Source organism: Halichoeres trimaculatus, unplaced genomic scaffold (assembly GCF_033239565.1).
Source record: "Halichoeres trimaculatus isolate MK-OKI-2021-1 unplaced genomic scaffold, fHalTri1.1 fHalTri1_scaffold_3, whole genome shotgun sequence".
Lineage (NCBI taxonomy): Eukaryota > Metazoa > Chordata > Actinopteri > Labriformes > Labridae > Halichoeres > Halichoeres trimaculatus.
Genome location: NW_027437181.1, coordinates 26,172,354 through 26,198,459, shown reverse-complemented (window position 1 = coordinate 26,198,459; position 26,106 = coordinate 26,172,354). Strand labels below are relative to the sequence as shown.

The following is a 26,106-nucleotide window of genomic DNA, read 5'->3' as shown; positions in this document are numbered from 1 at the left end:
AAAGGACAAAAAAAGGCCAGGATGAGCCACTCTTCTATGTCATGAGAAGAACATTAAAAAGAGTCACTGGAAATTTCTCGAGAAGCATCAAACCAATATTTTGATTAAAAAAAAAATCAGCTTATATTAAAAATCTTCATTCAAGCATCCAGATCCAAACCTACCAACCCTAATGATGTCACACATCTTAATCTCTGTGTTTTCCATGAACTACAAATAATGTCACAACCTACAGCACATCTCCTGGGAACCATAACATGCTGTGGCAGATGGACCATGCAGGCCATATTCCTGAGTGACGTGCAGCAACAATAGCATGCACATAGACACTCACACACATGCACACACACTCACACAGAAAAACATATTTTCAAAGAAATCATTTCACTTGTCACACAATCTCCCAGTTGAGATTCATTTCCTTCTCTTCCACGTCACCCTCTCATGTTTCAGTCCCTCTCTCCCTCATCTCGCAGCTTTTAATTGACTATTGTGGCAGATGGGGGTGGCTGGTCTGTGGGAATCAATGTCTTCATTGTGGGACTGAGAGAGAGATTAGCAGCTAGTTAGCACTAGTGAGAGATGACAGCTGGTACTGTGAACCTCCCCTGTCACTCACACACACAGATACATGGGGAACTAGCATACAGTTAGCCTGAAGCATGACTCTGCCCCAACACAAAGGAGAAATCTTGCACTTCACCTTGAGTTTGTCACTTGGACACCAAATAAAAGTGGTTAATCATACACATACAGCACATACACTCAGAGTAATCCTTTCCTATCCTAGCCTGATGACGAATATTGCGGGTGGAGGCAAGGCAATATTTTCAATGTCAGCCAAAACTGATGACTCAACTGTTTTTGAGTCAAGGGCCTGCATATGTCACAACCTTTAACTTGAAGACAGCTCATAATAAAGATAAATAAAACATGACAGCCACAGCCCATTGGACTGATATGTTTTCTTTGTGAGGAAGCCAAGACACGGAAGCTTCGCCACTGAGGCAGAGCGAACATTCATCATGTGATGCGACCCAAAAAGTGATTCCAACAGCTGCTGACAATTGCTCCAGCTTCAGGAAGGCATCTGAAATACTTCACGCTTCTCTGGCAGCAGTTGTTGATCCCACATTTTGGGGCAAGAATAAATTCTGAGTTTTACCAAATGTCTTGTTTTATTATATTTATTATAAAATACAGAACTGGCACTGCAAGGTTGCTATCAATTTTGATGTTAATTAGGAAATGATCCATCATGCAAGGATTTCAGCTGTGACACTGTCACAGTATGACTGTATGAGAGCCGAATGAAATATCTTTCATTGTGAATTAGTACAATATAGATAAAATTATGTAATTTGTGTTGAAACAACAGCTCTGACAATTCATAATAATTATTTATTTCTTATCTGTATTTAAACAAACTTGCAAAATTTAGTTTAACACATTTGAGCAGAGTGAGCAGTGTGCCAAAAAAAGTTGGTTTCAGTTCAGGTGTATCCCTGAGGAACTTCTATTCAATGAGGACTACAACGATGCTGCTGTTACAAAAATATATCATCATCATACTTAGCTTATATAGCTGTAGAGTATTTGAACGTCTAAGAAAGGATGGTACATACAAATATAAACAAAAAAGTAAGAAACAGACATCTTCATCTTCAAATTTTGGTATTCAACAACGTATAGCTGTGCAGTTGTTAAATATCTGTATTTAATGATATTTTTCATAAATAGTTTTATGTACGCTTGTACACTCACTGTCCACATAAACCCAAGCACAAGCATACAGATCAACCGACAACCGCCAAACCTGAGAAATTAAGCCAATGTAAAAGTTCTAAAATTATCTCCTGAAGTAGAGTTGAATTTTTCATACATCTCATTTAGAATGTGATGTTTGGAAGTTTGCTTAATCAGAGACTTATCTGACCTGACTGCCAGGAGGGCACACTGTAGCCGTTAGTGGAGGGGTTTAAAACTTAAAGTACTTAAAGCACTTCAGCACTCTCAATATGGCACACAACGACAATAGGCTCCAAAACTCTGCTTTAGAAACAGATACGTGATATCACAGAGAATCTGTAAAACCATGCAAGTTGGTGCTATGGAGCCTCTGCCCCCAGAGATATTTTATTAAATTCCTTTCAGGGTGCCCAGCAGGACTGTCCTGCCTACTCAAAGCAAACCAGAGCAGGAAAACTACGAGGGCTCATGTTGATGCTCAACCATCTTCAAAAAAGACGTCTCTTCTATGACCGCAGGGACTGAGGGTGTCAGTTACTTGGCTCCTTCTCCATCTGGGTCAAATCAAGTTCAACAACAGACGTTTCTTACACTCTCTAACACAGTGTGGGTTTGACATGGCACCAGGGACTTTACTTGCTCTGAATATTTACTGTCCTTACTGTGCTGAGTGAATCCTGTGCCTCTGCGAATTTTATCACCCATCCAAAAGACGCTCGGCAAATTCAAAATGCATGCCTGTCAATGCCAAATAAAGCTGTTTTTTTAACGCCTCTATTTACCTAAGAGGAAAAAAGGGAGTGTCTGACAGCAGAAATCTGCTGCATATTTTGACAAGAGAAAATGCTGAAAATCCCTCTCTGTGATTAAATATTCAGGAAGTCACAGCATAGAGAATTCCAGTTTGATCTTTTGGCTGACATTCATCTGCTTTTGACATCGGAAATATTATCTAAACATCAATTCAAAATAAAAATCCCCCAAGATTAAACACGCAATGTGCACACAGCCAACATGGGTCTTGTTCAAATTCATCTGCTTTTCAGCAGGGGTAATTTAATATGCCAACTATGAACAGCTGGAGGCAGAATTAATTCTACAGACTATTTGTTATCCTTCAATGTTGCTTAAACTATAAGCCCCAGTGTTTATGTGGTAGCCAAAACACGGATAAAACTATGCCAATCAACATGTGTAGAGAGACTTAGGCTCACAGGCATCAGGATTGATGTAGAGACATAAAAACATGACAATCTGAAGGTCTTTGAATAAAAAAGACTTTCAGTTACAACAGGCTGGGTCTTGTCTGAAAAGATTTGGAGTTTTCTTTGTTTGCGTAAAATGACTGATCTTTTTTTAAGGATAATTATTACATAGTGCTTCAGTAGTTTAGAACTGCACAACCACCACACCCAACCCATAAATGTCCACATCTCTATCACAGTGGCACACAGGGCCTTTGGTACCATCAAATAGTTTCTGCACACGGGTAATTACAGTCTTGTTATTGAGCAACACCTCGCTCTGTGCCGTTTCTCCCTCTCTAAGGGCTAACAAAGGAGTGGTAACATGATATAGATGGATGGTGTGTGCCTTCTGTTGCACTCAGACAGTTAGCATCACAGCATTGTTTTGCTCTTTAAAAAAATATTCATCAAGAAGTCTCAGTTACACAATAAACTAATCTCTTAATTAAACTCTTTCTTCCATTGCGTCTGTTTGGATCAATGTTCAGCTTCAGCTCATGTAAGAGGAAAAGCTTTGAGTGGGCGCACACACATCCATCTTTGTCTACCTGGAACAGTGACATGTAGTGATCGAGCTGCAACATGAGGAGATCACCTATCACCTTTCCTCAACATGTTTCACTGCTCCTGCTGCCTCTTTGATATTCCATGCCTGTGTGAAGGCCACTTCACTCCTACATGGAGTGTGGCTCCATGTATCCAATTTGTTCAACAACACCATGCAGATATGCGTAACGAGTTAACGTTATTTTTAAAAGAACATTTTTTTTCAGTCTAAACTCCACGTTTTTTTTTCCAAATGATAAGGTTGAAATGAAGGTCGATGACTTGTTTTGTTAAATATTTGCACTGGATGAAAAAACAACGGAAGGTTAACTGACTAGTTATTAACATAGGAACCCTTTGACAACATGTCTTGTGACATTTGTTTAAGAATTTAGATTTGCACAAACACACCTGAACCATCCTACTCTCTGACATTGTCTTTTTACACCGTGTGTGACATCCTTTTGTCTACAACGGGTGACTTACATTACAACATCAAACTCTGCAGGCTGTTGCTTTGTAATTGTTTACAGCTTCTTCACCTTGTTACCAGGTGAAGGATGCTAATTTGCTTTCAATGTAAATGCAGTGTCAGATTCATGTCAAAATTTTAAGTTCTTGTGTTTAAAATGTTTTAAAAAAATATCTTATTTAATTTGTCTCATCAGATAGCCAATGTCTGCAAACTGACAGTTTACACACAAGCAAAGCATGCACAATCCAGATAACCCCCCCCAAAAAACAACCTACCTCCATGGCGAGTGCAGCAGTTTGCTGGTCATAGTGATTCAGTAGATTGGGCATAAAGGTGGTGTTGTAAGGCAGGTCCTGGCACATTCTCAGTCTGATGGGCTCACAGCTGAACTCACTGTGGCTCTCAATGTACTCCATATGAATGGAAAGAGCAGGAGTAACCAGGGAGAAAAGCAGGAAAGGAAAACAAACAGGGAGCCGTCTTCTGTACATCATCGTAGTCTTGGAGAACCAGTCCTTTTTACATCCTCTTCCTACAGATGTATGCATCCTGATGTCGAACATATCTTCAGTGGCTCTGACGGATGATTGGATCATCACCAAAACAACTACCAGACATGCAGGATTTGTTTTAAAAGCTCCTTTACATTACAAGCAGTTGGGTCCATTATCAGTGGCAGTGGCAGAGGTCATAGCAAAAATTTTCACAAGGCCCCTAAGTGCACATGAGATTTAGTCCAATTTAATCTTAAGTCTATGGATGGAGCGGTTTTGTGCCGGATATTAAAGTCAGCACCCGTGGTAGAATTTCCTGTTCTTTTGCAGTGTTTGGGTATTGCTCCCCCGCCTGGCAATCCTCTGGTCAAGGACGGATTCCCCTTGTTCCATCCTCAGACTGAAAGCACATCCCTGAGATAGAGTTCCACCATCAGCATCTGCTGGATGCCTCGTCTGAGTTGCTTTCTAATTCCTTCTCCCACTACATTTGTGTCCTATCATTCCATTTTCATTGATGTTTCAAAAAACACATGAAGTCAGGGTAACATGTCATTATTCTCCAAATTATTTCATTGATTTCCTTCCAAGACAGCAGGATCCTGTCTGTCTCATTCAACATCCATGCTGGAGTGGATCCATCAAGCAGGTCCTGCAGGTTTGAACACACAAAGGAGAAAGGATGGATGGTCAAACAAGCAGGGTCAGTGGGCTTTCTCTGAGTTAAGTTGTAGGGTACTGTAGGTAGTTTTGTTTTTTTTTCACAGCCACACCCTGGATTTGTTACATGACAATATCTAAATTTAGGTATGTAATTTATAAATCACTATAACAGAAGGTGCAGTAGGTCGGACAAGTGGTGTGGCATTAGCTTCACACAGTATTGTGTCACTGAGGTCATTCACAGTTCATGTTGAAAACTACCTCAAACATGTTCAAGCAAATAAGAGTAACTGGTGCAGCTTTCACGCGCAGCTGAATGTGAACGTTACACCTGTAAACGATCAGACACTCCCCCGCTCGCGTGTGTGTGTGAGGTGTTGGCCGGGCAACAGTAACGCTACCCTGCGATGTTTCACACTCTGCCACTCGGTGTCCTTATGGCTGAACGACGCAGTAAACTTTAGAAATAAGCTTAAGCAGAATGCAATTTGAGTACGGGAGCGGAGTGTTTCTGTTTATCGAGCTTTAATTTCCACATGCGTCAACTGCTCCCAGTCCACCGTTACAGGGCACGAGCTAACTTGCCTGCAACCCCAACAAGGCTGATAGCTAGCTTGCCCTGAAATTAACGTAAAATTGAAATCGTCCAGACACAGAGCAGGAGCACCACTGTCCGGTTAACCGTTCAGGTCACATCCCCACTACCCTACAGTCAACGAAAAAGAAAGCGCTTGCTAGTTTAAGACGCCTCAAACCCTTTAATGGTGAGATATCCTCACGCCACTGAAGCAACAATCACTCACGGTGACACGCCAGGATCACACCGAGAGAGCGTATCAATCTTGGGAGCTGAGAGCGTTTGTCACCGCAGTGTCTCCAGCCCTTCAGCGCGCTGTGAGTGCACACGATTCCTTCAAATCATTTACAGCCTAAGCCAACCTTTCTCATACCAACATTTCTTTTTAGAAATAAATCTAATAGCCTAGCATTACAATCATAAATGCTTTACCTTGAAAGAATTTCGAGCGGCTTGGGCGCTCCTCGGCTCCGTTCACTGCAGCACTTCGTTGTTCCACTGTTTGCAGCTGGTTGCCTGCAGCGTGCAGCCCACTCATCGTGACCGCGGATGCGTCGTGACCGCGCAGACATGACTTAATTGCCTGCTCCCAACTACACATTGCGTGATGTTAAAAGCTTGACAGTATGCTTCTTTATTAAAACACAAATAGACATTTGGTTTGATTATTTCTATACATTTTTCCAGGAAAAATCACAATTTGTAGCCAACTGATTTTTATAGTGTGCAAAGAGAGTATACTTTTTGTCAGAGTATACAATTATGTGTTTGTTTTAAAGCATGGACACCACTAGAAATGCACAAAAATGTTTTAACTTTGATGATTTATTTCATTTTGGTGGACATAACATGCACATTTTGTGTTTTAAAAGGCATTAATTAAACTAAATACTGCTTAGTGTATATGTGGTGTATTTTTGCACTCAAGGATTTAAAGGACTTGACGCCACCAGGGATTCAGCATCATTCTTAAGGTCATTTGGAAGCAGTTGAGAAGTTAAATGAGATCTAACCTTGGACCCTTAGATCCAAAGAAGTGCCTGATGCACCAGACAGTACGGAAAGGGAGAAAAATAATTGGAGTAAAAAAGGTTACCACTACTGAGATGGCAGAGTTTCAATGCAGTCTCCAAGGGGCTTGGTACAGTGAAAGAAACAGGTTAGTCCAGCTGTCGCTGAAAAAGCAAGAAATAATCTCAAAATGTATCATTATTTCAAAACTTTATTAAAAATCATACATTAAATGTAGATACTGGTACAAAACCACAAGAAAAATGAACATTGTTCATAAAAAATAGGCAGTTAGAGTTTCAAAATACACATCGTTAAAGGTCTGTTAGATATCTTATTGCTTGGGTAGATCATTAGAAAACTCTCAGTCCTGTTGGTTATTCTGCAAAAGTCATTTCAATGGCATAATTTTATCCCTTGTTTGGAAACAGCAATGCAAACACCGTAAATCCCGGTAATCCATTAAAATGCTTTTTATAGACTATCATGTTCAGATCATTTTGGGTTGATTCAGAATGGACATATGTTGAAAATTAATGTTTAGCTGTATACTAGGTTATCTTTAATTTCAGAAGGGGGATTGAATAACTGAGGGTATGCATTAAATGTATCTTTCCAAAGTATGTCTCCAGGTATTGGAGATAATAAAATACAAAATGTACTAAATCTAACTTAGTTCTTCTCTTTAATTTTTTTTTCTTAACAGGAAACAATGTCCGCATGGTACTGACTGAGAAGGCGACATACATGTTGTGATTGTATCAGTCAGCACTATGTCAATATTTATCCCTTGCAGCCTAAGGATTAGGACTGCGTGCTATGATTCCGTTCCGCACAATTGAGCACAGCTCTAGATTAACTGTTTCATGGCTGATCTGGTCTTCTCTGTCGTCGAGTCGGGGGGATTCTGAGCCAGATGAGGCAGCTGGCCCACATACTGGTTTAACCTCTTAACGTGACCCCACTTGACATTCAACCACAGTGTACAGTACATGCACTAATGCTCCAAGTCCACACACTGCTTTGCTGCAGTCCAGATTATGCTGATTTCAGCGGGTTAAATATCTTCTATGAAAAATACTTTTAAAATCCAGATTTAAATGTACTATTTTAGTTTCTACTCCTATAAACTTGAAATTACATAAGTATTGGTCGAGGTGAAAGCAACTACAAAAGTTTTCTTATACTTATACATACTTATACTTACATACTTATTTTTATAAAAAGGACAAGCAAGATAAACACAGACCTAGTCAGAAAACACAACAAATGATATGTAAACTGGGGCTGTGTTCTACTTGTCAACTCTAGCAGTTGAGGAAAACTTTGCATTGCAAACCGCAGTTCCGTCACAATCGTCAAGTACAATACAAATTACTTTCACAGAGTCCCTCAAGGAAATCCAAATTCATTTAGAGCCAAATACTGTAAATCCAACAATTAAAAAAAAAGAGAAAAAAAAATACTATTTTTTATTTTTTGGAACTTTCTAGCAAACAAATCAAATCTTATAGAATATGTCTCTATCTAAAATTTCACGACTGAAATGGTTTGTTGCATATCCAGTGTGGAGGAGTGCTGAAGAATAAGAGCTAATAGTAAAACATTACAAGTATTTAGGATAATGAACTATGTTTTTGCATGAAAGAGTTCATGCTAAATAAAATACACTTTGAATCAAATTTTACAAATATATTAAAATGTACTTCATAAACGGAGGATGAGACTTCATTTATACCTTAGTGTTGCGTGAATCTCGATGTCTTCACCAAAGGATCACCATCTTTTGAAAGCCTTATACAAAGAACTGTTTGGTTTTTGAATGAAAGCGAGGAGAGTCATTTGGTAATTCTACCATGAAAGCTAAAACATTGTCCTAGGGTTGATCTAACTAAATTCGTACAGTGACACTCACCGAGCTCTCTAAAGAGCAACGTCTAATGTCAGTAAGCAGCAATGCCTTTTTGGATTTAGCCGTGCTTTGTCTTCACAGAGTAGAGTCTCTCCTTTTTACTCAGTTAAGCGTCAGGGTTCAGGCGCTGTCCAATCAGGCGCTGACTTTGAGGGGAGCACTCAGCCTCTCCCGTCAGCTAGGAGAGACACAGAACAATCAGTCAGTGGTGAGAGATTTATACTTTCTGGTATTTACTCAAACAAAAAGTGCAAGACAGACCAAGTGGGAGTAGATAAGTGTTGGTTCAAAATGTGTTTTTAAGTCGGAGTTGGACAGATGTTTAGATAGATTCACAGCTAAGCTACACCCTTCAAGGATACCCACCCGCCCCCACACACAGATACACACACACACCTGCTCTTTGATGTAGCTCTTCCCACAGGGCTGCACCCCTCTGAGAGCCAACCCCACGATGAAGCACCAGACAGACAGCCCAGCCTCAAATGCTGCCAACACAGCACAGGGGAACCACAGAGCCAGGGTCGTGTCCTGAGAGACAAGGAGAAAATGTGTGAAATAAAGCAACGCCAAGACTGCTCTTCTGTGATACTTTTTGTTAGCTATGCCTCAATAATAAAGAGCAATCTGGGGGGAGGAACAAAAAGAAAATGAAGAGTTTCAGACTTACATAGATTCGTGTTGTATCAAACGGACATCGGGCACTGACAGGTGACCGTGCATTGATTGGCACCTCTGTGTCATTGCATCCCAGCATCAGGCCCTGCCCATTGTGGGCAACAGTGATACTGATGGCCAAGAGGAGCCCAGTGCAACATGCTGCCGAGAGCAGGGCATTCAGAATTGAGGCTATCAGAAGTCCAATTTGCTACAGGCACAGAGAAAAAGGCATATTAATACAGCAGGTGAGGTTACTAATGACTGAATAGATTGTATCAGAAGTTAATGAGCAAATTAAACTATTACCAGTTTCACCACATGAAGGTTCCTCGACATCACAATGGCAATGATCCCAGTGGCGATGCTCTATCAAATCCAAATGACAACGTGAGTTTTACTCCATCATTAAATCACCATATAGTAGTGCAGTCTACTTATTATAAAGAATGATCCTCTAACTCCTGACAGTATAAAAAAAGCATCAACACCAGCCCAATAAAATGTATTTTATATCTTGTTTTCCCTGTAATACCTCATGTAAGTACATAATATGAGGTACATTTCAAACAAGTCTGACATTTACGCCATCCTGTCATCTACAGCTGTCAGTTCATCTGATCCTCATCAGGTCATGAAGCCTGCCCTCGAGCATCTAAAGACTGGTTTGAAAAACCAGATCTCTTATTGTAGGCAAGTTCAGTCTTGATTGCTGTGTAAAAGCACAACACTTTGCAGCACTAACAGGATAAATCATTGCTGCAGTTTTTTTTTATTGTGGGTCAATATGTTTTCTGGTAAACTAAAACATAACAGGTAAGCAGTGAATTTACCCATGTGTATGTTTCTAAATCAAATGAACTAATGCAGTGCATTGTGACGTAGACTCACCAGTAAGCCGGAGGTGACAGAGATGATGTTGGCCACAGTGTATTCAGTGGAGATTTGCTGGTTTGGTTTTGAAATGTGTCGCAGGACATTCCCATGGACAATAGCACTCAGGATGAAGTTAATATGACCAACCATGATAAGAGTTAAACCCTTTTTCATCAGCCTCCTTGGCCCCTTTTCTCTATCTGAATGACAAAAACATGAGATTACTTCAAAACTTATTTAACATTACTTAAAAATGAAAGCCTGTCAAATCCTGGATAGAAGTCAAACAATTTAGGGTTATCAAACTCCCAGACTAAAGACATCAAGATACACCAAGATAGATATTTGATTCCCAAAGGTGGATAAGAAAGAAAATGTTCAGAGTATGCAATATAAAAAAAATCAACAGACCAGCTAGCACTCTGAAAACAAGAACTATAATTTGTATGTTTTCTAGTGGCATGTAACAAGCTGATTGAAAAATATTCATTTTACATCTGAAAAATCACCCCACAACACATCTTGATATAGTTTCTATAGGGTTTCCCCACTTTAATTTCATCTTACAAATGAGAATATTTCACCAGGATATATATCTTATTTAAAATCAAATTCATGTGCCAACAGATTTTAGACGAGTTAAAAAAAGCTCATTATTTTTCATGTCATTGATAAATATATGCCTTTTTTAATGCAGAATAATCTTGATTCTAATTGTGCATTTCTATTTGTCTCCTAAAAGTCAGTATTTTTTGTCAATTTCCAAATAAGATGACTTTTTTGTTTGAAATCTAATCTACATGTTACTTATTTTGGTAAGTTAAAAGCTACCTCTCTGACTCCTTGCTGTTGATCATTATTAATCATGTTGAAAGCTTTTTTAGGTTGGTGAGATCGCATTGTGTGTTTTTATTTCTGCATGAAGTCACTTCCTCCATTCATGTCTTGAAAGTTCAGCTGATCTCATACCGACTGGTAATTGTCAGATTTTGTTGATCAACAAAATCCATGTTTTTATGTTTATGTTTTTCCCCTGAACCTTTTGAAGCTACTATTGAAAGTGGAATTAAATCTCAAACTACACAGACAAAATATATGAATTTAAAAAGCATTAGTTTTCATGAGCGTGGATATCATTTAACTAAGTTGGCTGGTTGAGAAAAGTTGATATTTTTAAGAAAATAAGTGCAGTACAGATGGACAAATGCATTAGCACTGACAGGTTGCTTTCACTTTGGTAGGGTGGGACCTGATGTTCACAGATGCAGTCAGAAATGGGAGGGTGTCGTGTGGGTGTAGATGCTTTGAATCATTTCAGATGATGAACCGTGCTCGTCTCCTGTACATTCTGTATACATAATGAATTCTCACCTGCTCTCTGAATAATCACTGCTAGTGTTGAAACAACGCTGTGTGAGGTTTTAACAAAGACACCGTATCAGCCCCCCAGCAGGCCTATGGGCAGTAACCATCGGGGCACAAATTCACGGACTTCGTTCACGCATGCGGGCTGTTTATCAGAGTCACTAACAAGAAAACGTAAAAGGAGAATCACTCACCAAAAGTGCACATCCTTACTCCGACTCTAACGTTTTCCTTTCAATAATTCAAGGTCGGGTCGCCGCTGAACAACACGAGCAGAAACTCCAGAGTCCCTTTGTCCACTTCCTGTTTGACGTCAGGAAATCACCTGTGAGTTACCTGCGGCTTGTTGGACGCTGAGGGGCGCAGCAGTCACTCAGAACTTCAGTGAGTGGAGGTGAGTTAGTTCTTCAAGCATCTCTGAATTTTTATTTTCAAACCCTTTCGAGAGGCAGTCTTACACTGAAGGGAACAGTCTTGTATTGAATCTGCCTCTTAATTATTTTGCTTTTGATTAAAAAAGACGGCAAAGTGGAAAATTTCACACATTTATTTGAAATAGTTGTCACACTTTGCAAACTGTCAAGGTACAAGTTTGAATATAGATATAAGACATTTGCAACATGTACAAAACACAAGAATACACCAATCAAAGCTCACATTCTTAAATGACAAGCTAAAGCTGCCCACCCGTTATGATTATTTAATATCCAGTTTCACCAACACTGTTACCTGAAGAGATAGGGAGAGAGGGGATAAACCTCTTGTGATGGAATATACAATCTTGGTATTTCACAAGTAGAAATTCAAAGAAAAGCTGTTAGTATAAAGAATACATCATAGATGAATACTGCATGTAGCAGAAAAAGCTTACTATGGTAAAATGGCCTGAATGTTCAATTAAAAAATAGATGGAACACAGTGTAAGATGTTGAAATCATAGTTTGATGGTTTTTAAATCATTCAAACCCTATTCAATTGAAAAATTGAAAAAGAACATGGTGAATGTTGAATTTTTTTTTGTTTTATGAAAAACACAAAATTTTTAGATTCGATGCCAACAACTTTCTTGCGTAAAAGTTGGGACAATGCCAGATACCTGCAGAAACACTGTTTGGCATCGTCTCGTAGGAAAAGGCATTGTCTGGATGGCACCAAAACCTGTATGTTTTCAGCTTTATTGGTGCCCTTTAAACTACCCTTACCATTTGCACTTATACAACCCCAAACCATGCTGGCTTATGAATCAATTTTGATTTGTCAGACCACAGAACAGCTTCCATTCAAATTGAGTTTAGGCCCAGAGAAGTCCCCAGTCTTTCTGGATCATGTTTGTATACGGTTCCCCTTTGCAATCCCAACAGCATCTTCAAATGTCTTACAAGACAATGGCTTTTGGAAACGATATTGACTTTGTGCAGTGATGTCCACTTCCAGACATGTCAGTTATTAGCACATAAATGCCCAACAGTATTAGTTTTTGACCACGTTTCTTTTGTACAGCAATTTCCTCAGATTCTGTTAATCTTTAGATTACATTATTTACTTTGGACTATGAAATCAGTTCTTTTCTATTCTTACTTTTAAGAACAGCATTATTTTTTTTAATTACTTCACTGTCAAAACAAGCACCACCTCTTGCTCCAGTCTTTACTTCTATGCAACTCAGTCCCTCCAGAATGCCCTCTCTATACCTGTAATATCAACCATGCATTAGCATCAAATATAAAACATGCATATCTTTTTCATAAAACACAGTTTTGACTAGTAAAATTTGATGTTGTTTTGGCACCATTGCAAATTAAAGAAACACAATTTGCCAACCATCAAAATCTGTTTGAATCAAGTCTTACACATCAAACCAGATCTTTTGGAATTAGGGTTATATAAAACTGGAGTGACCACCATAGTTTTAAAACCAGGGGAAGCTCTGATGTAAGAGACTGTATTCATAGGTAATTCTCCAAGTGTGCTGCCAAAAAAAGAAGAGAGAAAATGTATTGCATCCAGTTGTGCCTCAAGTGTTTTTCCTTCTGTACATACAGTGTGACAATTTTTTTGATTCCTGCTTGTTTGATGAGTTTTCATACACAGTTGTACTAGTATTAAGATATAGAGTTGAGATCCCAGATGTCCAAAAAAAAGCTTCAGGCAACTCCTTGATCTCAAAACAAGTCTAAACAAGACTTTTATATGACTTGAAATTCTGTATTCAGGTACAGGAGACGCTGCACTCTAGGAATGAGAATATCAACCCACAACACTCCAGTTTTATCAAATATTGATGAAATGAAAGAAATAGAAAAAGAAACAAGAGAAGTTGTACATTGGCTCAGACTCTTAACAAGGTGGTCTCTGTCTGAAGTTAACAAAACGACATAAGTCAAGTAATAACCCTCAATACACAGTATCTGTAACAGATATTAAACATTTACCAGGACAGGTCTTTTCTACAGTATATGGCAGCCAAGTTCAGTACACAAGTCTTACATGAAAAAAGTTGAACCCAAAAAGCAGCAAATAGTAAGTCATTGTCTTACTACAAAAAATAAGATTAAAAAAAAGGAAACTGAGGAACAGGACTTTGTAGTATGTGCGTATAGGCCCATCAAAGGCAAGGAGAGGAATAAAATGTTAAAAAAACACATTAACGGATATTCAGTAACACTGATTTCACAGTACCTTAAAGTAACCAGATACCCTCTTTTCAGAAACAACTGGCGTGATGCCCCCTGAAAACGTGAAAGGCACTGATGAACATACATTCTGTGAAAGCTTCTTAAAACTCTAAAACATAGTATTAGTCTATAATATTATATTACGCCAACCTATAAAGTAACCATCCAGTTATTAAATTCATGAGTCACCACAAAAATAACACAGATAGGAATGTTCTGACATTTGAGGTAAAATAAAATAAAGCCAAAAAGAACATAATGTAAGGGTCCAAAAGCAAAGCTACAATTGTTTTTTTTAAATTGTGGAAAAGAGTCTTTGGTCAGAAATGGATCCCTTTGTCTTCAGAGAATCTGCAGATTTGCTGGTGATAAACAGGAGTTGACCCCACAACTTTAATACAGGATCAAATGCTGTGTAACCACATGTACGTGAAATGGACATCTGTTGACTGTTTTAAGAAACAAAGAGACCATAATAACACCCACTAAAATGTAGCTGTACCCTTAAGAAAGATATAGTTATGACAAAGCTGTGAGCAATCCTGAAAGTACCGCTCAGCTCAAGTGTCTTTTGCAGCATCAATAAGGTCAGTTCTACTTAACAACAAACGTAAGTGGCGCCCACTCACTGAGAAAAAATAGTACACTTATGATACATTCTAAATGTTTGATTTACAATAAAAGTTTAGGTGCTTTGAGAAAGCTCTAACTGCAAAAAACAGACACCCTTTAGTCACTTTACCTCCTTAAGCTTAGAAAAATATATATATTTGCGTATATATAGAAAGAGATAGTAACAGAGGGAGAACTGTTGCTAGCTTGGCGCTAGTGCTGGTGAAGAGCTTGGCTGAATGTTTCTTCTAGTAGAGAAGCTACTTTGTTTTGGTCCACCTGTCAAAGAAAAACAAAGCTTGTAAATGATCCTTAATATATAAACCTGCTTCAAGAATCAATAGAATCCATAAAATAGACTGAGTCATAAAAACAAAAGTCAACATATAGTCCTGCCCACACTAAGTGAACATAAATCATTTATGTGGGATGGTGAGTGGGCAGAGATTCACAAATGCAACAGAAAATCCACAAAGCTCTCTCAGTGTGCGAAGTGTGTTTGTTTTGAAGAATATAGGGTAGAGTCAGGAGTCACCTTTTAAATCGACAGAGGTTTTAACAGCTGGGTACAGAAATAGTACAATCACATGGAGTATCACCCACACACATATGAACCTGCTTCTTCACACTCCACATGCACATTAATCTTTCAACACCCACCTCACTGATTAAGCCATGCTCCACCAGCTCTCCAGCCAACTCCTGAACAGTCTCATCTGGAACACACATCAGCACAGTTAGTAACACTAATTCACAAATGTGTAATACCTTTACAACAACTCTACCAGTCACTCAACATCTTATACAGCCTATGCACACCAGCGGCTAAATAAAGAGTATGCTTTGGTAAACTACAGATTAGAAATAAAACGTTAATGCTGCTCTGAAATCCTTATACAGCCACAAACAAATCAAGAAAATGATTCCAACCACTAGCTTCTGTTACTGATCCCTACATGGCTGCACCAATTAGACTGTTTGGTTATGCCATTCTTTTGGATTGTAAAGTACAAGAAGACATAAAGGTTTGGTTGGGGCACATGGCTCAATGAGTTTGGTTTCTGCTTGTTCTGACAAGTTTTTGTGTGGAAAAAGGACAAAATGCAAAGACTAGATCTGCTCAATTTGTATTTGGCATCAGCATGCAAGATAACTTGGAGTTAAAGATATATATTTCTGAATAAATAAGCACAGAAAACAGTACTGTTTGGTCCTAAAGGGGCACAAAAAGTCATCACGCATTTCCTCACAGCTACAGTTGTCTAACTGACCTCACTAAGCCAGGTCAGTTTCAGTGCCCAGTGCTTGATTCTGGATTGACATGTTTAGATTTTCTCAAAAACTGAAGTGAGCCATGTTTTTTTTACTTCAAAATATGAGTTTCTTCATCATGAGTTTATCCATTTTGTACAATTTAGTTAATATCTCTCTGACAGTCATTTTTTTCAGATTCAACAGTCCCAGCTTTAGCCCAGAAAATAACTTCCAACTATCTCATGAATCAATTGGTATATGTCTGCATAGACATTTTTAGATTTCCTGATGTGCTTTTGGTAAATGTATAACGTTTTCTCGACGTGTTTCTGTGTTACTCTTTAAGTTCCCTCCCAGAGTTGAGACATTCTTTGTGTCTATTGAACAGGGGAGGTGTCATGGTCTACTGATTTTTAATAACCCTCCCGTCCATTTACGACTAAGTCAGGGATGTGACAGGGCCAAGACAAACAAGTGGGAAAGAAGGATTATCCATCAACTACAGGAAACTAAAACACCAATGGCACAAAGCTTTAAGAGGAGACTGATATGGCTGGGCAGGGGGGCAGCACCGTGGTTATTGTTCTCATTTTATCCTCTCTGATACAATCACCTACAAAAAGAGCTGTCACTTGTATTAGGGAGGAAACAAGCCTCAGTTGTGACTCTGGACTTTGGCATGTTGATAAGAAATGCTTTACAGAAGACCTCCTGATGTTATCAGCATGAACTGCTCACAAAGGAGACAGGGTGTGTCTGAAGCATATAGCGTGCACAGATGGCAAGCTACCTTATACTTTGTGACTATTGGTAAGGAGCCATATGACAAGATAAACAGTGAGACGAGAGTGTGTCACGCTCAAGAGTTAAGGCCGTGTGGATGAGCATGTGAGAGTGAGAGACACAGAGTTGATAGCCTGTGAGGTCGTAGTTGGTTTCTGACACAGGGGGTGACAGCTGTCAGCTGCAGCTCTTAGGCCAGGCATTCCCCGCACGCTTGCAACATTGTACATGCCAATCATACCTGGGAGTGAGTTTACACATTGAATCACTCTGACCACATTAGTCTGATCATAAAAGTTCCTTATTTCTTATTTTCATCCCTTTGTTCTAACCTGAAGCACAGCGTTGAGCTAAAAAAACATTGACAGGTCAGTAAAAATATCAGAACTTTCAAATAAAAAAAAAAGTTGTTTGCAGAGAAAATGTTTTACTATGACTTCATGCTCTTTTTTGATAAGCCACTGCAGCCCCTTTAAAAGCACCTCCTGAATGCAATCCATAACATTTTGTCCAAAATAGAGGGGAAAGGTTTCATGACACACACGCGACAGTCAGTCTGCCTGCCTGAAATAGTTTGGGATACTTCATATTATGACGTCACTGAGGCTTGGAATCCCACTCTCACTTTCCATAGTATGCACACAAGAAGAGCCACTGTGTAATAAAACTTGGCATGTGGTCAAATCTGAGAGCAAATTAATAACTACTAACATAAATGTATCATTCCTCATCAGCTAAAGTGAAGTTTTACCTTTACTTCAAACCTGGCTGTTAATCAAAACGGCTAAAGATGGGCGCAAATAAAAATGTTAATCCTGATGTTGAAAGTTTGATTCATGTTCATCAACACACTACACACAAGCACTAAATTCACAGACACTTGGCATTTCTAATGAAGATGTGCTTGTAAGGGGTGAAATCTTAGACAAACACCTGAAGAGGGGCCTTATCTTTATCTTACTCTAATCTCACCCACACAGGACATGCCTTTAATAACAGCATATTGTTGTCTAATTGTAACACACACTGTTATTTAGACTTGTTGGAAATGTCAAAGGTTGTTGCTCGTTATCAAAATAGTATAAATAGCCTTGAACTCCAACATGCAGTACCAGCTCCTCTCTGTTGAAATGAAACTTGACATGAACTGATCAATCTGAACCCAAAGTGTGTGTTATTTCAATTTAACACAGTGGCTGCATCTTAAAGCTCAGAGATAGAGTAAGCATGAGAGTGTGAAATAGGTTGTGTTCTTACGAGGTAACATGTCACAGCTTAGATGTCTGTTGAGTTTATCCTCCAGTTTCAGCAGTAACGTGAGCTGGAAGAAGAGAGAAAGATAAATAAGAGTACACTGCTCAGTAGTGTATGGCCTAGGAATAAAAAGAAGACCTGGGCCTGTATGCACTGACCAGCCATTGGGGAGGAAAATGGACCACTTTCACTAACGGCAAAAAATTAGTGGTATGCATGACCCAGGTTAACGGGCCAAGATAGCATTAAATTTACAGGCCCTAACGGCAGGATTACAGTGGCTGTTTGGCTGTTTAAAGGCAGCCATCGCGCAATGCATTACTGTTTGAGACAAAATATATATAAAAACAGTGGACAATCTATTGGAAAGGTGGCGATGTGCACCCATACAACAAATTTAGATTTAGGAGACACAATATTTTTTCAGTGAACAGATAATATAAGGGAACCAATCCAGGTTTCAAATCAGCAAGGCTCGCTGCCGTCAGTTTTAAAAGTTTGATTTGCTCTTTACTTTTATATTTTTGGGTCCTTCCAAGATGTGTGTGGTGAAATGCTGGAGTTTATAAACTGCTTTAAGAGTTATTCATTGAGGGACTGGGACATTGCTGCGGCGCATTTTCCGCAAAGCAGTTTTCATATTCTTTATTTTATTTTTGAGTTTTTCTACTGTGCACTTGGAAACACCACACACATTCACTCTGTTCAAGACATTAAGCCAAACTTTCTCTTTCTCTTTGTTTACCTGATTAACTAGCTGAGAGCAGCTGTTCGTCCATGTGCATTCTTGTAATAAAATCTCAATTTCTTCTGCTGAAAAATGTTTTTCTTGATCTTCTCTCAGTCACACTGTTACAGCTCACCAGGTTTATCACTGTTTATGAGTGGTAGGCATGCGCAGCTCAGATTTGTTTGATTAGGTTTTCCAGGAGGTTCCCCTAAATTATGAAATAATCTTCACACACGTTGCTTTCATGGTGTAATTAGTTAACTGGCTGATTATTTGCAGTCTTGCATGCAGCCAACGCTGCAGCCACAACAGAACGTTAGGACTACTGGTCCCATTTGTTTAATGACGGAATGTGCATACGGGCCCTGGACATTATCATGCAGTGTGTTTTATAATGTGAAATGATCATTTAATCAATTATCAACTACAGAGACTTACATGAAACTTTGCTCCCTCCTCCACAGGTTCAACATTACACTGCATATGAACGACCTGCAGATGAAGAGGAAAAACATACAGTTCTGTGGTTGTGCAAACACATTTCTGGAGCACTGCTCTTCTCCATCAATTACTTCATATGTATCTTAATTCAGAGACAGATCATACACATAAAGATATCAAATTATCGGTATGAATTTCTTTACAATGTCATTATTGCGATTGTGTATATATTCTGTACACACCCGCCGTGTTTCAAGCTCTGCAGGTTCAGGAGTGGGAGATTTGACCAAAGGGATGACAACAGGAGATTTAACTGTTTCCGGTTGAGGCTGCTGCGCACAGGGCAGTCCAAACGCCGTCATGGGATATATTCCATTCCTGATCATAGTAAGGGGAGAAACAAAGAAAGGGAGGGACAGAGAAAATATGATGTTCATACAGAATGAAAAAAGACACACAAAAATGAAAAATATAGGCAGTATATGATTTAATACAAAACCTAAAATTAATCTAAGATATGGGAAGAAGGAAAAATAAGGTACAATGTAAAAGAACAATAAAAAACAAAAAAGAAATTTAAAACAAAAAGATCCTATGAAACTCGAACCCTCGTTTAAAGATGTTGTTATGGCAAATAAAGATATAGTTTTTAAGTTGATAGGAGAGAAAAAATATAATCAGATGCTCCAACACTGCCCCCTCATGGCTGGATGTTGCTTATTCAGCAGGTCTGCGAGAAGATGAGATAACAACTGTTCTCCTTCTCACCTCACATCCTCCAGGAATTTATCAAGCTCCAAGGCTGGAAACTGTGAAAGCCTACAGAGAAGAGGAATAAAATTTTACACCACAGTCTTTTTACCACAAAAAAAAAAGAAAACGTATGAAAGAACTCAAGACCATTAAGGATTTAGATACTGACAGACTCTCAAAGTCTAGAGAAATACACAGCGCAAGTTAATTCCAAATGATACTATCATACACAGAATAATGAAATAAGACAAAAGTAATGCGTTTGTAAACCCTTAATATAATAATATTTTTCTGTTTTAATGGAATTTTGTGATATACTGTATGTTGAATGGAACTAAACATTGGAAATCAGCTTACTTCAACTGAACATCCTCTTTTGACTCAGCAATGACAAGGTTTGGATCCAGGTTCTTGGTCATCTCCTCCAGCGCATTCTCAGGAATCATATCTAAAATAGCATAAACAGTTGGTTGATTAGATGTAAATGAACATATTATAAGTCATGATCTTCTTATTTAAATATAATGCTATTATGATTATGCTTGGGTATCCAAAAGGTTATGTGTTTGGAGAATAAAAGTAAATAAAACCCAACTTGAATGCATGTATTTTGAGGGTGTCAGATGTCAGATTCATTATCTGATCAAATTTAATATAAGTATGATTACCTCTAGTAAATAATGATGTATTTTAGATGACTTGCAATCAGGGATCAAAACCATGAGCTTATTTGGAAATTATGAACCAATTTAATAAAACAACGGAGAGGGAGGCTCATCCTTGAAACTTTTTTTCACAAACAAGAAGTCGCCCCCTTCTGGCTGTTTGATAGAATTCAGGTTTAAGGACCTGTTAGGGCAGCTCATATTTTTCAATAGAGCCTAAGTCAACAAGTGCAACATATTCTAGAGTCAAAGCAGATAAAACTGTTAATATGTCTTTATCTGTGTCAAAGACTCACGTTGGTGGCTGACGATACAATGTGCAGCCAGCAGTTTTAGCAGTGGCACTTCAAACAGAGCCTGATTAAACAGCATCTCTCGAGCTGTTGGCCTTGTACTGGGATCACACTCAAGGCACTTCTGGATTAACTCCTACAAAGAAAGAAAACAAACATTATGTCCAACACTTCTGCTACAGCAAGTTGTAAAACACTTGGGGTTTTCAGGTGCAACATAAATAAATTGTGAGAATGTGGATAGCTTATGCTGGTACGCTTACAAGAAAAACACAACCATACAAACTCATAACTAAGTCATAAGCTCACCCTCTGCAGTGGGTCCTCCAATAACTGGATGGCATTGTTTATGGCCTCTGGAGAAATGTAGGAAGACTCTCCGTTGCCCTGAATCTCCAAGAGTGCCATCTGAAGCACACAACCAGTCACGGTAAGACGGAGCATTTAGGAAAGACACAGACTATCAAGTTGTTTATCATCAGTCACATCTCACCTCTAAGGCACACATGCCAAATGAGTAGATGTCTACAGCTGTGGAGACATCATCATCAGCTGTAATTTAAAAAAAAAAGAAAATATTATTTCAATGCTAAACCATTACATTAGAGTCAAACCATAATGTCTGAACTGGAGACATGTTATAAATCTGAAATTAAAATCATCTTTATAATTGGGAATAAAACAAAAATAAATCATAGTAATCTAACTGTGCTCTGAGTTTTAAGGACCCTTTTCTGCATAACATCAAAAATTAGCCAGTTAAAAAAAAATCTGAAACGTTTATTCTGTTATAAGCTAAATATCTTGTTTTGATAATGCATGGCCCAAAGATTGCTAACAACAGTCATACCTTAGCATTTTTCTCAACCTACCTGAATAATCTGGTTTATGCTGGAGGTCTGAACAAAACCATGTAAATTGTGTTTACCTCCATATTCTGGTGCATAAAAGTGCAAATTCTTCTGCTCTTCATGACACGTCTTCACATGGCTGTTGATGGTATCTGGAGCAACTGCAGATGAGAGAGAAGAGAAATGATGAATAACAGATAAGACTAAGAGCAGAGTGAAAATCATTAAGGAATGAACATGGGGCACGATTCGGGGGTTTAACAGGGAGTATGCATGTTTCTTTTACATTGTGTACTCTCACACTGTCTTAGTCTGTGATACTGAGTTTAGCTCTGTCTTTAGAAGGCAGGGTCAGCACTTCAGTCCCTGAAGTGTAGTTTACAAACAACATTGGTTTTCCCAAAATAAACATTACACACATATAATAGTTGGTTATTTGAAAGCAATATAAAAGTATATTTCCAACATTTTGGTCACGAGTCATCTTATTTTTTCAGAAAACATTAATGTCTTGGCTGGAGCTACCCAAGAAAAACATTGTAAAATATGTGAAAGTTCAGTTTTCCAATCCCTAACTCAGCATCATTCTTTATTAGTTCAAACCTCATGACCCTCTGTGCATGACTCCGGTGTAGATCTGTACCTGATCCGATCTTGATGAGCCCGTTGTGTTGGATGAAAATGGTGTCACATGTCAGGTTGCCATGGATGATGGGAGGGTCACATGAGTGGAGATAACTGCAGGACAGAAAAAAAAACATTAAATACAATTAAAGGGGAACTTCATATTGTTTATTATTCAAGAGAATTAGAGTGGAAGACACATTTGTTGTAACTTGTACAAAGAGGAACAGACCTGAGAGCAGATAGGATCTGTGTGCACCATCTCTTCCAGGCCTGTAGGATCATACACAGTATCAGAGTCATCATTAGCCTTTCACCAGTATGAAGATATGGCTGTCATAATGTGGAGGAAAGGTACACGCTTTATTTTCATTAATTTCTTTTGACAAATTTAATTAATTTATTCTTAGGATTATGGCTTCTTTCTTTGGAAACACATCCTTTTTACACAGTAATATAAGAAGAGAGAGAACTGACAGCATAGACATGAAATCTGGTTGATGTGCAGAGGACAGCTTTCACCATTAAAGCAAATGATGAACATTGACCACATATGCTCAGGAATTACCTTTTCATTCATGGTTTTGTGATTCTTCTTTGTCTTCTTGAGAAATTGCTTCAAGCTGCCTGATGACATGTACTCAGTGATGAAAATCACCTAAGCAGGAAGAAACGATCAAAACAGTAGATGTCATATCTAAGAATAAGGGAAGACAAAAGGTTTAATAAGAAGACAAGGTCTCCAGTTTTGAAGGACAGGTCAGACACTCACCCTGGCCCGGTTCTCCTTTGTGTCAGCCCAGTACTTGTGAAACTTGACAATATTTGCGTGTTCCAAATGGATCAGATTATCAAACACTGCCTTCACTTTTTCCTAAACACACAGAAAGTGAACCAAGAAAGTATATCAACATTTTGTAGCATAAAGATAAAGCACTCTGCTTTTTTACTATCCTTTAGGTGAGTGTGTGAGTTATATTTCTATGAGCTCTACACATATGGACAAACTCTGAAGGTTGTTACATGCACTGGCCATCTTTATAGACCAGAGTTCTGTAACATAAACAGCTGAAAGAGTTTAGTCTAAGTATGTTAGCCAAGTAATAATACATGACAGCTGTATTTAAAAAACCAAATACTTAAAAAAACTACTCCTGCTGCTTCTTTTTTATACATGAAGAAGATGTAGAGGTGACAATTAGCTTTGATGTTACACAGAGAATAGCCAAGAAACCAGTTTAGTCAAGAGTAAAATCAATGAGATTGAAGCCTTTCACAATTTCCAAGGATGACATAATTACATTTTTTGATTTTTGACTTGATGACTAGATGATGCATGTCAAAGTCAAAGTGTCAATTTTTACATAGTTCATAAAAAGTGAAAAAATAAAAAAATAAATAAAAATAAACAAAAAATGTAATACCTTAAGCCTTTTATATAATCTAAAATGATTTTTAGACACCATCAATGAAATTGTTTAAAAACTCAGGAGTCTTAAAATATTTAAAAACATTTCCTGTTAAAGTTACATAATGATGAGAGACTGTAAAGACTTTTGATTCTGGTATTGCCAGTCACATGAGCTGCTCTTCCTCATCACTGTAATTTCTTTGATTACATTAAAATGGAAAAAGTTTCAACAAATTGATTAGTAGAATTTCTTTCCTGTGCGAGTACTTACTACTGTGGCATATTCGCTCTGTGGACATCAGAAAGCAGTGTTTTTCTTTTGATAAGTTGATCGTAAAATGGGATTCGCTTACTTCAGTGTTTCATCGACCTCAATATTAGATGCCCAGTGAGTGTTAAATGGGCAAAAACAGACTACCTTGATCTTTTCCTGCACTGTGCCTCACCTCCAGCAGTTTGAAGTTCTTCCTCTCTGAGATCATGACTTCATTCCAGACCACCTCCACACCTTCCTCCGTGTCCATGGCCAAATATGCAGCATCAATCCCTGGAACATTACGCTGATTCACCTGCAGGAGAAAGATACATAATGTGATTTATGAGACGTTTCATTTCAACAATGACAATTACACATGACAAACGTTTATGACAACAAAATAACTTAAAAATCCCTTTGCTCCTAAGAGCAAAATTAGTCCAACAGTAGATAAAAGTGAAAAAGAAAACCAAAATCACTGGCATGTCTTTGTTTACAAGACAACTCATTCATTCAACTTGCTTCCTTATTTTCTGTAATCTAATTCATTAGAGAAAAAATGCTGGAAGCTACAGTCTTCGCTCTCATCCTGACCCTGGGCACAAAACTTGTTTTTGCTCTATGTTCCCAGACTGTGTCTTGACATGGGAAAAAAGAATTTAAGGTACTCTGCTCCTGTCACGTGGAAACTGCTACAAACAAATTTGGGTTTGAATGCGTTGTTTGTCTGAAACTTTGATGGAAAGTGCTACTAGTCTTGCAAACAGGGCAGTGTGTTGAGTCCAATAACTTTTCTATTCAACTTCTTACCTCCTCTCTGCGTTTCTGCCAGCGACCACAGGGACTCTCCTCCAGGATCTCTGACTCATCTTCACTCTCATCCTCATCCTCTGTTGCTGTGGTGACAGGAGGCTGTGTAGGGGCCACTGGTGTAGACGCAGATGCTACATCTTGTAGCTGTTGAGGTTGACTGGGCGTATGTCCTGCAGTGACCTCTGGGATGGTTTCCTCGGTATCCAGGGCTGCTTTCACAGGTGCTTCTGACATCATGACGTAACCTAGTTGTCTACTTTCTTCCCTTACCCAAGCTCCTGGCCCTTCACCGCATTAATTGAGGTAAAACCTCTTTCTTGCTTTCTCCTCTCTTTGTGCTGGTCACAAATCCATATTTTCCTCCTGGTCTGGCTTTCAACAGGGTAGAGCTTAAGGAGGAAGGAGTGCAAACAGATGAATCGTAAAGACAGAGAAGGCTATTGTTACTGCTTGAAACTCGTTACAGGTTTCATATTTGAGGTTGAGTCGTTGTTTCCCACCCCTGTTGCTTAATAACACTGACATGAACTTATCTTTTAGGCTGGATGCTACGACTGAGATGAAAGGAAACACTACAGTTAAAGGTCACTCAAAGTTCAGTCATTTAACTCGGTGTTGCAGCTAGCCTAGCCCTTAAATGTCCCTGCTAAGCTCAGCATTAGCTAATAGAGGTGCCACCAGTTCCATGCCAAACTTTTCTCGGCTAACAAGCTAATTCAAGGTAAATAAACAAACGGCTAACACAAAGTAAAAATTAGCAACGCAGAGAAGTTTTACCGTGGAAGAGAAAACGACCACGTCCCGGGCGTTTCTAGTTACATGTTGACTGAAAGCAGTTCAAAGAAGTGTTTCATGCTGAAAGTTGTCGTTCGTCAGTAAATATGTTGAGCTTCCAGTCCCTTTCTCAAACTACAAGTGGGAGGGGCGGGGCTGTAACTGAAGAGCGTTTGTTTGCGCACAGAAAACGCAGGACGAGGAGTTAAAGTGCGGAGACAGAGACCTGGCGCCAAACGCTTTTAAGAAACCTAATTTTATTTTTGTAAAATGTATATTTTAAAACAAATACAGGCCACAACCCATCGACTCCACCACAGAGACTCCGTTTTTTTTTTTTGTCGT

At 38.7% G+C, this 26,106-nt stretch overlaps 3 protein-coding genes across 3 annotated transcripts in view; all 3 read right to left on the bottom strand.

The window, feature by feature from the left end:
- The window catches only part of LOC141787488 (frizzled-3-like), a 33,166-nt gene extending 26,850 nt beyond the window's left edge, over positions 1–6,316 (bottom strand). Inside the window, exons 1-2 of the mRNA XM_074665930.1 lie at positions 6,184–6,316; positions 4,293–5,163 (exon numbers count right to left, since the gene is read on the bottom strand). Coding sequence (XP_074522031.1) covers positions 4,293–4,613 — 321 coding nt within the window. The 5' untranslated portion in view covers positions 4,614–5,163; positions 6,184–6,316. The remainder of the gene's footprint in view (positions 1–4,292; positions 5,164–6,183) is intronic.
- A 528-nt stretch (positions 6,317–6,844) lies between these two features.
- Positions 6,845–11,908, bottom strand: krtcap3 (keratinocyte associated protein 3). The gene is made up of 6 exons (XM_074665931.1): positions 11,767–11,908; positions 10,223–10,407; positions 9,641–9,700; positions 9,345–9,542; positions 9,071–9,205; positions 6,845–8,852 (listed from the first exon to the last, which is right to left on the bottom strand). The coding sequence occupies exons 1-6, from the start codon at positions 11,777–11,779 to the stop codon at positions 8,781–8,783; spliced, it is 663 nt and encodes a 220-aa protein (XP_074522032.1). The 5' UTR covers positions 11,780–11,908; the 3' UTR covers positions 6,845–8,780.
- A 281-nt stretch (positions 11,909–12,189) lies between these two features.
- LOC141788126 (nuclear receptor-binding protein-like) lies at positions 12,190–25,933 on the bottom strand. Its single transcript, XM_074666969.1, has 18 exons — positions 25,765–25,933; positions 24,985–25,376; positions 24,365–24,487; positions 23,280–23,381; positions 23,076–23,165; positions 22,740–22,780; positions 22,527–22,621; positions 21,961–22,044; positions 21,526–21,584; positions 21,342–21,440; positions 21,036–21,168; positions 20,432–20,522; positions 20,090–20,140; positions 19,564–19,699; positions 19,319–19,372; positions 18,154–18,217; positions 15,520–15,575; positions 12,190–15,138 (listed from the first exon to the last, which is right to left on the bottom strand). The coding sequence occupies exons 2-18, from the start codon at positions 25,222–25,224 to the stop codon at positions 15,073–15,075; spliced, it is 1,584 nt and encodes a 527-aa protein (XP_074523070.1). The 5' UTR covers positions 25,225–25,376; positions 25,765–25,933; the 3' UTR covers positions 12,190–15,072.
- Between the last annotated feature and the right edge of the window lie 173 nt (positions 25,934–26,106).

Excerpts from the sequence above, each read along its gene's own strand:
- LOC141788126 (XM_074666969.1), bottom strand. The coding sequence starts at position 25,224 with ATGATGTCAGAAGCACCTGTGAAAGCAGCCCTGGATACCGAGGAAACC. Across the intron at positions 24,488-24,984 it reads GGCAGAAACGCAGAGAGGAG|GTGAATCAGCGTAATGTTCC; the intron begins GTAAGAAGTTGA and ends TTTCTCCTGCAG. Across the intron at positions 23,382-24,364 it reads AGAACTTCAAACTGCTGGAG|GAAAAAGTGAAGGCAGTGTT; the intron begins GTGAGGCACAGT and ends CTGTGTGTTTAG.
- krtcap3 (XM_074665931.1), bottom strand. Across the intron at positions 9,701-10,222 it reads CTGTCACCTCCGGCTTACTG|AGCATCGCCACTGGGATCAT; the intron begins GTGAGTCTACGT and ends TGGATTTGATAG. Across the intron at positions 9,543-9,640 it reads ACCTTCATGTGGTGAAACTG|CAAATTGGACTTCTGATAGC; the intron begins GTAATAGTTTAA and ends CTGTGCCTGTAG.